This window comes from Podarcis gaigeae, assembly GCF_964106915.1.
Source record: "Podarcis gaigeae genome assembly, chromosome: 15".
Taxonomy (NCBI): domain Eukaryota; kingdom Metazoa; phylum Chordata; class Lepidosauria; order Squamata; family Lacertidae; genus Podarcis; species Podarcis gaigeae.
Window position 1 is genome coordinate 39,815,481 of NC_139692.1, and position 12,329 is coordinate 39,827,809.

The 12,329-nt window shown below is 45.1% G+C and overlaps 2 protein-coding genes across 7 annotated transcripts in view; one reads left to right on the plus strand and one right to left on the minus strand.

Moving 5' to 3' along the window:
* The window catches only part of CA4 (carbonic anhydrase 4), a 255,167-nt gene that overhangs the window by 98,002 nt on the left and 144,836 nt on the right, over positions 1-12,329 (plus strand). The window lies entirely within an intron of this gene.
* Positions 1-12,329, minus strand: part of USP32 (ubiquitin specific peptidase 32) — a 123,559-nt gene that overhangs the window by 57,526 nt on the left and 53,704 nt on the right. For all 6 annotated transcript variants that reach the window (XM_083714285.1, XM_083714282.1, XM_083714284.1 and 3 more), the window contains exons 3-5: positions 11,971-12,076; positions 10,900-11,018; positions 1,404-1,563 (exon numbers count right to left, since the gene is read on the minus strand). In XM_083714285.1, the coding sequence (XP_083570411.1) occupies positions 1,404-1,563; positions 10,900-11,018; positions 11,971-12,076 (385 nt within the window). The remainder of the gene's footprint in view (positions 1-1,403; positions 1,564-10,899; positions 11,019-11,970; positions 12,077-12,329) is intronic.

Sequence of the window (12,329 nt, forward strand, 5' to 3'; positions counted from 1 at the left end):
CCAAGCTGGTGCCAAATGTCCTGCTCCAGCTTCCTTTGAACCACACCAGCAAGGCCAAAAGGGGGGTCTTGTTGTCTAAGAAGCCCAGAACCTCCATACACACTGCCCAGTCTTGCGCCCTGAAGAGGTCACTTTGGTGCAGTTAACGCAGCTGTTTGACTTCACCCTCAGAGGCACACTCCATTGTCTCTCGAGACAGACAGATGCCAACAATGTATATGCCCTGTGTGAAGGAGATCTATGAAGCCCAGTGTTTTGGTCAAGGTGAACATATCTACTGGAGGGAAGGAGATCTACACATGATGACTCCTCTTTAATGAAGCACCATACTAAGAGGAAGTGTAGAAGCAAGAAGAAAAAAACATAAAGATGCTCAGCTATTCCAAATATTGTTTTCTTCTACGGTCACTGGACTGGCAACAATCAGCCAGTGGGAAGCTGGGAATATCCCTTTCCAAAATACCAAGACATCTGCCAATCATTATGATGAGCCTATGTGGTGTGGCAGAAGATAGAACATCAGACTAGAACTAGGGAGGCCCAAGTTCAAATCACCCACAGCCATGAAACTTGCTGAGCCAGTTACACACTCTCTCTGTCTCTGTCTCTGTCTTGCCTCCCTCACAGGGTTGTTGCGAGAATACCAAGGGGGTGAAGAATCAGGTACACTTCCTTGAACTCCTTGGTGGAAAGGCAGGATATAAATAAATAATATAAATGAGGTGACAATATGTGCCAGTATGAAAGCAAGTTGCCTCAAATCTTCCTACATTCTTGGATGTCATAGACAGGGGTAGGGAACCTGCGGGCTTCCAGATGTTGTTGGACTACAACTTCCATCACCACTGGCCATGCTGGCTGCAGCTGATGGGAACCAGAGTCCCAACGACATCCAGAGGGCTGCCAATTCCTCATCCCTATCCTAGGGCAACACATGACACCCCATTAAGTCAACACAGAAGTTATCAACCCAGACCAGGGGTCATAGGCTTGGGATCCCATTTCCTACAATGATTGACTGGACGCCTCTGAGAAATTGATTTCCCCAACGCAACTGAACATACCATTTTGAGAATTAGCAAGCCTATGATGGGGAACCTGTGGCCCTTTAGATGTTGTTGGACTATAGCTCCCAGCAACCATAGTCAGCATGGCCAATGACTAAGTATGATGGGAGCTGGAGTCCAGCAGCCTCTGTAAGGCTACAGGTTTCCACTCAACTGGTCCAGGCAACTGTAGAGGGCTGGCCACAGTAACTAAGCTGGTGTGCAAGAAAAAAAGGATGTGTTTCTTGAACAATCCCCAAGGAGAAGCTGCAGAGGCACAATGTCAGTAAAATCAGGGCAGAGTCTACAAAAGATAACAGGAAGTAAGGCAATTCCTTGAGAACAAGTGTTACTTACAGTGTGTGACTCCAGCAAGGGTCTGATAAAAAGTCGGGGTGTCGCTGTCATCCGTAAGCGTGACATACACTCCCCCTGAGAGCAGCCAGCGGGAAAACGTGAAGGCCTCTTTATTTTGCCACAGCCAGGTTTTGAATTTCTCAAAGTTTACCTTTTCACCCTGTAAAAAATAAAAAAGCAGAGGGGAGGAGGATGAGTTGAGCAAAGCAGTTTGTATTTGCTAATGAACTCAGTTGTTTGCTGCTGTTGGTACACTGTAGTATAGCCTACAGGGAAAGAAGTCCTTAGTTCAGACCCAACATATGGCCATAAGAACTCTTTCTCAGCTGCAACCTACCTTGCAGGGCTGTTGTAGTGAGAACTGAGATATAAGTTAGGTGAAGGCAGCTGCATACTCAAGAGTGTGACACACAGGAAGTGAGTTGCTGGGAAAGTCAGGTGGTTGTCTACTTAGAGCCAAACTACATGTTATGTTCACACTTTTAATAAAGTGGTTAAAACTGGCCACTTTTAAAGAAAAAATGGATGTGGAGTCCCGATCCTGACTGTACCCCCCCCCCCAATCTGAACCAGGACACCAGAACAGTTGCCTAGTGAACCATGAGTCCAAATTCTAAAAAAATGTTAAGCTGGCCCTTAGCTTGCTTCCTGGCAGCGCAGCAGCAGCAAGGGAGGAGCAAAACAATTTCCACAACATGCACTAGCACACTGGGTGTTCATCTTTAAACCGTAGTTTATTTCAGCTATGGTTTAAAGTGATGTACGAACCAGGTAATTTCCTTCTCTCAAAATAATTTAGTGGTAGACAACTGCAAACGCAGTTGCAGCAAACGCCTATTTTTCTTTGGTAAAAGGTACCAAAATATCACAAACAATCTGCATTGAATGGATGCCATTCAAAAGCCCACCGAATCCTGTTATAAACAAAGAGAGGTTAAATTTACCAAATGGCCCAAGGATTCAGATCTTAGCATTTCCAGTTTTCCCCACTCACAGCTACCTAGTCCCACAGGCTGCCCCAACGCCCATGACATCAAAGCAGCTAAGCCAATGGCAACTAGAGAGTGTTAAGGAGGCAACTGCAAGCCAGAAGACGAGGAAGATGATGTGAGGGAAATGAAATGCAACAAACCTGCTATACTAAGTACCAGGCCCTTCAGCTACTTGTAGTATAATATTAAAAATAATTTTCTCAAGCACTCCGCTTGGTGTGTGGAGTGGGAGAAATCCGCTAGGGCCTCTCTCATTAATATAGAGAGCAGCTTTGGCGGCTGTTCTCCTCCCTCCCCACCAGTTCATTATAATGAATGTGTGGCAGCAAACTACCTGATTCAAAAAACAGGATCAAAAAAAGAAAACCCCCTCACAGCTACTTCTCCAACACATCAGGTAGCTTGCTTTTCAAACACAAGGCCTGCTACTACATTCAAAGCAACAAAAAGATCAGAGATTACAGTTAAGAAGGGCTGCATTTTGTTTTGTTTTAACCCTTTGCCACAAAAAGGTCAGATACTGCCTCAAACATGCTTATCAGTAGCACACAGCTTGGTAAGAAGCTCTCTCCAATGTGATTATCATGACAAAGTCTTTCGGGCACTTTTCTGCAGAAATAATTTTACTATTAAGAAGTATGTATTTTCCCAGGGGGTTGGGGAGAGGAGGGGATGCATAATGATAGAGGAAATATTTCATTTCACAGATGTTGGATGGATCTTAATAAGTTATCCTCCCAACTTAATGGAATGGTAGGGAATCTTTTCACGGCCAGTCTTAAAAAAAGAGGTTCAGCAAGCTTTGGACGGGGGAGGTGTCTCCCACACTGGGAGCCCCTAAACTGAAAGAGGCAATGCATGCAAACTGAGGATTCTCTTAGGCAGCATCTGATCTTATTGAATAGTCCTTGTTAAGTGGAAATGATAGCTCTGCCTGGGATACTGGATGGTCCCTTTACTGGTCTTTGCAAAAGCTGGACCTTGACACCCCTGATTTCAGAAACCACCTGTCACTTCCCCAGAAGGGAAATTTCAGCCTGGTACAGTACAAGCTTTAAGCATACTGGGGAGCTTCCAAGTCACCAATATCAGAGCTTCTCAGTGGCCCAAGCCTGGTTAGTTATTGTGTGTGAAGTGGGTGTACTAAGACGTGACAGCCCTCTTCAGGAACAGAAGGGAACAGCTATGTGCAAGAACTTAGCCCTGCAACTGGCAAGCAGAGTGAAGCCTCTGGATTGGGCAGGCTTGGTATCAATACGCAATACCAAGTCTTTTGCCCTTGCCTGGCTGACAAGTTCCCAGTTCCAGTACCACAAGTCAAACACCATGCCAACTCCAGGCCTAGAGCCAACCACAGCCTGGCCCCATCAGCCACATGTAGGACACTGTCCTAAGCACTGGGGAAGGCCTCCAAGGACCCAAAATGTTTTATATACATTTCCTGGCTACAGTTCTTACAACAAGGTAGCTAGCCTTTTTTTGCCATCACCTCCTAGCTAACCCTCCAGAGGCCACATGCCACAGCAAGCGTGGACAAATAAGTGTGGCCACCCACATTCCTGCACATCAGATGCAGCACAACACACGGCACCACGGGAGAAAAAGAAAGGTGATTTTGGCTCTCCATCACCTCCTCCCTGCTAGAGCAGAGAGGACTTCATCAAATCAGGCTGGGCTGGACCGTAGTCATTTGAACGCAAGTATCTCTGCATCACCCTTTTCTTTCCATGTATCACCATCTACTAATCAGCATGGAATGGACCGCTTCACATGTAACTCCAAGGAGAATTCTCAGCCTAGCTGGGAGAAAGGAGCGAACAGACAGCCCCTCACACTTGATCAACCACATGCTGCAAAAAAATTATATTTTTAAAGATTTTTTTTAAAATCTGCCATCACACATGACATCATTTGAGAAAAGGAGGAAAAATACAAATGTTTGCCATAGGTGCCTCTGGGCTGGGCTGGAAAGAGAAACAAACCTCTTTCTTGCAGGAAATAATCATCACACCCCCTCAAGCAGCCTTGAAGATGCAACCATGTCTGTTCCCATTTGAAGAAACAAACCCCAACTGCAGGAGCAATAAAATATCGAAGCCCTCCAGTGTGTGGCAGGTTGCATGTCCTCCTGAGATTAACAGGCTACCAAAATCCAGCAGAGACGGTTACTGCCGTCTATTTTCATTTCAAAAGGAAGATTCACAGAGGATGTTGCTGTAGGACAGAAGGCAAGCCTGCATATTTTAAGAGAGACCCCTTTGCCTTGTGCACAATCTTCACAGAAGCTGAACCAACCAAAATGTTGAGCCTCCATTTCATTGAACAGGGGCTGCTACCGATTCTGTACTGAAGCAACCCAAATTCCTCTACATTTAATCGGGCAGCCAGAATTATGCAAAGTTGCACTGTTTGCCCATAGCACAGTTGAGATCTGGTACAGAGGGGAAGACTGGCAGGCACAGGTGAGATCTGGTGGTCAGCAACTGATTACAGGTAGGGCGTTAACGTGTTTGCTATACAAAAGCTGGATTCCCATTCTTATTTTTGCAGGAATCTGTAAACTAATTTGGAGGGTGAAGTGTGTTTACAGTCTCATCTTTTGCTCATCTTTTGTAGTGGGGTGGGGGTTGAGTTGGATCTGTCCCTTTATACATTTTAGGAGTGACTGTTTTAGATTTATTTATTTTTTAAATCGTTTTTGAAACTTGTTTCTAAATGTTTGCTTCTGTAAGTCACTCTAAGTCACTTTTGTGAAAAAAAAGTGGTGAATACAATTAATAATATTAATACCACCACATAAGAGGAGTTTGCTGGATCAGGCCAAAGGGTGCTATTTTGGACAGCATGGCCTTGTATATTAACAGAATTCCTCTTGGACTGGACTCATTTGATGGGTTTCTACCCAGGATGGGTGGTAACTTTCCCCTGCAGGCTTTGGCTTGGTCACACTTGGACTTTCTGGAGTTTGCTCCTTCCTCTGCAAACCAGGGCCAGCAGGGCTCTAACCCACAGAATGAGAATTTACTTTTAAACTTATCAAGCACAGGAGATGAAAAGTCCCTTGTATATCCTCCACTCCTCTGCAGTTCCAACAAAGTCTGCTCACTACCACAAAACAAAAGGAAGAAGCAGCCACACCTGAATTTAAAAGGTACAGGGCTCATTCTCTGGGCTGCTACCATGCAACCCGGCCAGCAGCCACCTCATCTACAGTGTGCCAGCTCACATTGCTTTCAGCATAATGACCTAGACCAGAGGTCGGCAAGGTTTACCTTGCCTGGGCCTCAGAAATTGCTCCGTGGGCCAGATCGCATCTGCGCATGTGCAGATGCGCTTTCTGGTGCCACGGAAGCAAGTCCCTGTTCCACGCTGTACCGGTTTAGCGCAGCGCATGGGAACTCGCCAAGCAGGCGGCTCAGTTTGGGGGAGGCTCATGGACCATTTAAACGACCACCGTGGGCTGCTTGTGGCCCATGGGCTGTAGGTTGCCAACCCCTGACCTAGACAGCTAAGACTGACTTGTTGGGGACTGAAATATTGATAAACCTGCCCACTAGGTGGGGAACTGTGCAAGACTGCCAAAGATCAATGGAAGGAAAACACTGGCCAGGGCACTGAAGCCACCTATGGAGCATTAGTTCAATGGTAGAGCATCTGCTTCACATGCAGAAGGTTTCAGGTTCAATCCCCGGCTTCTCCAAGTAGGACTGGGAAGTCCCCCAAGAGAGCTGCTTTCAGTCCAGAGCAGACAATACTGAGCTAGCTAGGCCCATGGTCTGACTCAGTATAAGGCAGCTTCCTAGAGTTTTCGTAATTATTTCCAAGCCTTTCACCACACACACACACAAACAAACAAACAAACAAACAAACAAACAACCAAACAAACATGAAAGCTAGCTGCTGAATCCCAAACTAGGGAGTGGACCCCAGTGTGGTGTAGTGGTTAAGAGCGGTAGACTCGTAATCTGGTGAACCGGGTTCACTTCTCTGCTCCTCCACATGCAGCTGTTGGGTGACCTTGGGCCAGTCACACTTCTTTGAAGTCTCTCAGCCCCACTCACCTCACAGAGTGTTTGTTGTGGGGGAGGAAGGGAAAGGAGAATGTTAGCCGCTTTGAGACTCCTTCGGGTAGTGATAAAGTGGGATATCAAATCCAAACTCTTCTTCTTCAGAGGCTTGCTTAAGAGTTTGCCATTTGTCATCAGAAACCTGCCTGCATGAATTGAGTAGCTTGTGAACTCTTGATGGGCTTGCAAACCTACCAGCCATGCACACCAACCTTTGGTAAATAAGTGCTCTCTGACGGAACTTTGAATTAACAGAGCTTGGACATTACCCTTTATTGACTTGCTTAGCAGTACTATTTTCAAAGATATTTCTTTGCTGAACATTTAACCTCTCAGCAGGGCTGAAGTTCAAATATTCCCATCTTTGCTTTGTCAGAAATTAATCTACCTTGCCTATGCGTTATGTGGTGAACTCTTGCCAGCCCTTTGCAAGAGGAAAGGCTGATGCAAAAGACAACTGGCTTTTTTCTAGCTTCGTCAACATGGCTGGTGGAAGTCCTGGGGAGTGAGCAGAACAGGGGTATCAGGCGCAGAGTGAGATTCTCAGCTTTGTTATTCTTAGTAGCCATAGTACTGTCAGAGTATCTAGCTCTCAAGGTTACAAAGTCATGCTTGAAAAAGATTAATATTATTTATTTATTTATTTATTTATTTATTCTATTTCTTTCCTGCCCTTTTCCATAAGCTCCCAGGGTGGGTTACAACAATTTAAAATTCAATACTAAAATAGCTTAAAACAAAATAGAATCACAAGACTAGGGTGGGTCCTGAAAATGCATGTCTTGGGTGTCAGGGGACATGGTAAAGAGGTGCGCCTTCAGTATAGGAGGGAAACTATATAATGAAGGTGCCAGACACACCTCTGTGGGGAGGGAATTCTACAATCTAGCAACTGCTACAGAGGATGCCCCCCACAAGGGCACCACCACCCAAACTTCCAAGGGTGGTGGAACTGCCAAAGGTGGACCCTCTGCTTATCTTAACCCCTGAGAGGGTCTGAAGAGCAATTCTTTGTGAAGACTCAGAACTCAGACAAAGTGCTGTACAGTCGTACCTTGGGAGTTGAACAGAATCCACGGCTTCTGATTGGCTGCAGGAGCTTCCAATCAGAAGCCCTGTCAGACGTTCGGCTTCCAAAAATAGTTCGCAAACTGAAACAGTCACTTCCAGGTTTGTGGCATTCGGGAGCCAAAACATTTGAGAACTAAGCTGTTCAAAAACTAAGGTACAACTGTATAAGATTTCCATTGGATGGAGTGGGAATCGGTCTTTTCATGCTGCCCCTTGGCGTCCAGGGGAATCAATGCACAAATGACAATCACAGCTTGAATGGAGCAGTTGTGTTAGTCTGCCATCTGCAATACGTTGAGCTGTAAGTGTAAGCGTTCCTCTCCAAATGCCTGCTCATTTCAGTGGCTAAGGCAAACAAGGATACAAAAATAAATAAATCCAACCCTACCCAGCCAGCAGGGTGGCATTAAATGCTCCTCAAAAAGCATCTCCCAACAGCTTATCAGTCTGTTGTTTTGCTTTCCAAGGGAAAGCACCGCTGATCAACTTTGAAACGAGGCATCTGATTAGATTTATGCTACCCAGGACACAACGGGCAGGTATATGACATTCTCATTCTCATTTACACAAACGCTTGCAGCAGACTCTCTCCTACTGCTTCTAGTGGAAAGAATTTTAATGAGCTGTAGCCCGTATGCCTGAGGACAGGCATCAGAAGTGTGAAAGACAACACTAGAAAGGAGCTGGGGGTTTTTAATGCTGTTTTGGAAAGGTGCTTCTGAGTCCTTCGTGCTCCCATCAAGGAAGACTAGGAGTCTGGGGAGGGGTGGATCTCTCCCCCTCGAAGGATTATGGGCGCTTTCCACATTTTGAGAGAAAGAGAACAAGAGATGGGACTTTGGGAGGTGGGATACAAATGATACAGTGCAGAAGACCCAGCCTTGGCCACATTCACACCCTGCATTTCTTAAGGCTCCTGAGAGTTGTGAGAAGTCCCCAATCCCCCTCATTTATCCTAAATAGAACCCAATAAGGCAGACATGTACGTAAAAAAAAAAAGATCCCACTGAGATCCCAAGATGAAATTTTGCAGGTAGCACCTAGAAATGTTTAATAATCAATACATTTTTTGGAATTTTAAAATCAGATTATTATTTTTAATCACTTTTAAATTTTTTGGAATTTAAATTTAAAATTTAAAGTAAGTCTATCATGTGATGTTTGGAAAACTCAGCAGTGGCCAGTAGATTGGAGAAGATCAGTCTACATCCCAATCCCAAAGAAGGGCAGTGCCAAAGAATGCTCCAACTACCGCACAATTGCACTCATTTCACATGCCAGCAAGGTTATGCTTAAAATTCTACAAGGAAGGCTCAAGCAGTATGTGGACCGAGAACTCCCAGAAGTGCAAGCTGGATTTAGAAGAGGCAGAGGAACCAGAGACCAAATTGCAAACATGCGCTGGATTATGGAGAAAGCTAGAGAGTTCCAGAAAGACATCTACTTCTGCTTCATTGACTATGCAAAAGCCTTTGACTGTGTCGACCACGGCAAACTATGGCAAGTTCTTAAAGAAATGGGAGTGCCAGATCACCTCATCTGTCTCCTGAGAAATCTCTATGTGGGACAAGAAGCTACAGTTAGAACTGGATATGGAACAACTGATTGGTTCAAAATTGGGAAAGGAGTACGACAAGGCTGTATTTTGTCTCCCTGCTTATTTAACTTATATGCAGAATTCATCATGCGAAAGGCTGGGCTGGATGAATCCCTAGCCGGAATTAAGATTGCCAGAAGAAATATCAACAACCTCAGATATGCAGATGACACAACCTTGATGGCAGAAAGTGAGGAGGAATTAAAGAACCTTTTAATGAGGGTGAAAGAGGAGAGCGCAAAATATGGTCTGAAGCTCAACATCAAAAAAACGAAGATCATGGCCACTGGTCCCATCACCTCCTGGCAAATAGAAGGGGTAGAAATGGAGGTAGTGAGAGATTTTACTTTCTTGGGCTCAATGATCACTGCAGATGGTGACAGCAGCCACGAAATTAAAAGACGCCTGCTTCTTGGGAGAAGGGCAATGACAGGCCTAGACAGCATCTTGAGAAGTAGAGACATCACCTTGCCAACAAAGGTTCATATAGTTAAAGCTATGGTTTTCCCAGTAGTGATGTATGGAAGTGAGAGCTGGACCATAAAGAAGGCTGATCACCGAAGAATTGATGCTTTTGAATTATGGTGCTGGAGGAGACTCTTGAGAGTCCCATGGACTGCAAGAAGATCAAACCTCTCCATACTGAAGGAAATCAACCCTGAGTGCTCACTGGAAGGACAGATCGTGAAGCTGAGGCTCCAATACTTTGGCCACCTCATGAGAAGAGAAGACTCCCTGGAGAAGACCCTGATGTTGGGAAAGATGGAGGGCACAAGGAGAAGGGGATGGCAGAGGACGAGATGGTTGGATAGTGTTTTCGAGGTTACCAGCATGAGTTTGACCAAACTGCGGAAGGCAGTGGAGGACAGAGGTGCCTGGCGTTCTCTGGTCCATGGGGTCACGAAGAGTCGGACACGACTAAACGACTAAACAACAACAACAACATCATGTGATGTGTCATATTAAAGCCAGTGAAGTTCTGAAGAGATTGGTGTTGTTGTTAGTTTTGAAGTATCTAACTTCTGGGCTGAGCTATTAAGGTTTTTGTGTAGTCTAGCAAGGCCAAAATTGTAAATTTCAAACCCTCATAACTCACAAACAGGATGAGATTATTTTAGATTTAAACTTAGTTTTGATCATTCAACAAGCGTACAAAATATTAAGAAAATTGGATGATGTGAGATAAAAAAGTTGGATCACTTGATATGGAATGACATAGTTGATGAGGTCACTGAAGCAGGAGAAAAGGCAATGTTTGAAAGCAGGAATAGGGAACTGTTGACACTCTGAATGATGTTGGACTCCAACTCCCATCAGCCCCAGCTAGCATGGTCAGTGATCCGGGGTGATGGGGGCTGCTGTCCAGCGACACCTTGAAGGCCACAAGTTTCCCACCCCTGGGTTTAAAGCAGCAACCTGGTGCCCTGCAGATGGTTTGGGCTACAACTCCCAGAACCCCTCCAGCCAGCAAAGAGATGGCTGGCTTGAAGAACCAGACGCATGACTGCCTCCCTGCAATAGCCAGGGCTAGCTTATTCATTTCAGCAACCTCAGGTGCAACCTGACACCTGCATAGCACCTTGCAGAGACTAATCCTATCAAGTCTGCAATCTCCTACTACAAGGGTGTGGAACTGGATCTGGTCAGTAGATCTGATCCTGATTCTGCAAATCACTGCAGACTACTTCCGACAGGAGGTCAGGGCTCCACACTTTCACCCTCATCCTCAGGTTATCCGGTAAAAGGAGATAAGGAACTGCAGGAAATACCTCCGAGAAGCATTTCTTGAGGCTTTCCGGGACTTTCCCATCGACCACCTGAAGCATCCTTTCCATCTCTTCACGGACGACATAGCTCCCGGATTCATTTGAAAACAGGCTGAAAATGTCTAAGCAAAAAACCAACAACAGAATAATTAAACATTCAAGTCACACCAGTGCAACAGAGCTGGCAATACCAATTAACTTGCACAGCTTTCTGAACAGGGCTGATTTTTTACTTTTCTGCACTCATAAAAAGGGCTTTGCTAATCAGTTATGTTATTGGGATCAACAAGGATGCCAGTTTAAATTGGAGCTGATAATATTTATATACAAAACATGAAATTACATCTACAGGAACAGTACCTGGAGCCTATAATGATTCTAATATTTTAATTTGTTACTGTTACTTACCTTTGTATTTTTTATACTGAAGGTTTTATACCTCTACACACACACACCATTTACAGCTGAATGCAAATATAATATTCCAACTGAAATATTTTGATTCTTCTGCAGAGGGTGGGAGATGCTAAGTGGAAAGTCTCAAGTTTCTTTCATACAATGCTTCCGCCTCACTCTAATGGTCTAACCATCCTGACTGAACATTAGATTCCCATTTAAAGTGAATGGAGGGAAATGCAACCTGATACAGTGGAACCTTTTCTTACAATCATAATCCATTCCGGAGGCCCATCCGCTGGGCGAAACTGGACGCTGGTAGAGGCGCCGTTGTGTGCGCGTGCATTCGGCGGCAGAGCACTTCTGCGCATGCACAGACGGCAGCAGCCACTTGTGCGCATGAACAGATGGCAGAAGCCGCTTCCGCGCATGCACGAATTGCAGCAAACCTGGTGTTTACTTCCGGGTTTGCCACGGTCGCAACTTGGAATGTCCGCGAGAAAGGGCGGGTGTAAGTCGAGGTTCTACTGTATGTCCAAGGTTATGGATTGTGGGGAAAGGTGTCTGATTCACATCCCCAGCCCAAATATTAGGTTTATATCCTGCCTTTCTTGCAAAGAGCTCAAGTGCACAGTGAACCCCCCCCCCAAAAAAAAATCAGATGCTGCCACTACTTACATTTTGCTTTCTCTTCATCTCTGCCCCTCGTTAGCAGGACTAAGCCTACTATCAGATTGTTGAAATGTAGTCCTTTGGACGTGCCACCGAAAGAGCAATATATGACCTGAAAGTTACAAAAAGAAAGTGAGAAAACTTTACACTTTATGCTTGCATGCAGACAAGATTTTAATCCTTTCGCTTGGCCACCATAGCACAAAACTCCCAAATTAAATGCTTTCCCGAATCTGTCTATCTAGACTGGAATCTTGTTTCCAGCTGTAGTCAGCCAGAAGTTCTTAGTTTCTCACAAGCAGGACCTGGAAGCAATTGCCTCTCCATTTCAACCCAGAGTCTGGAATGAAGGAATATTTATTCAT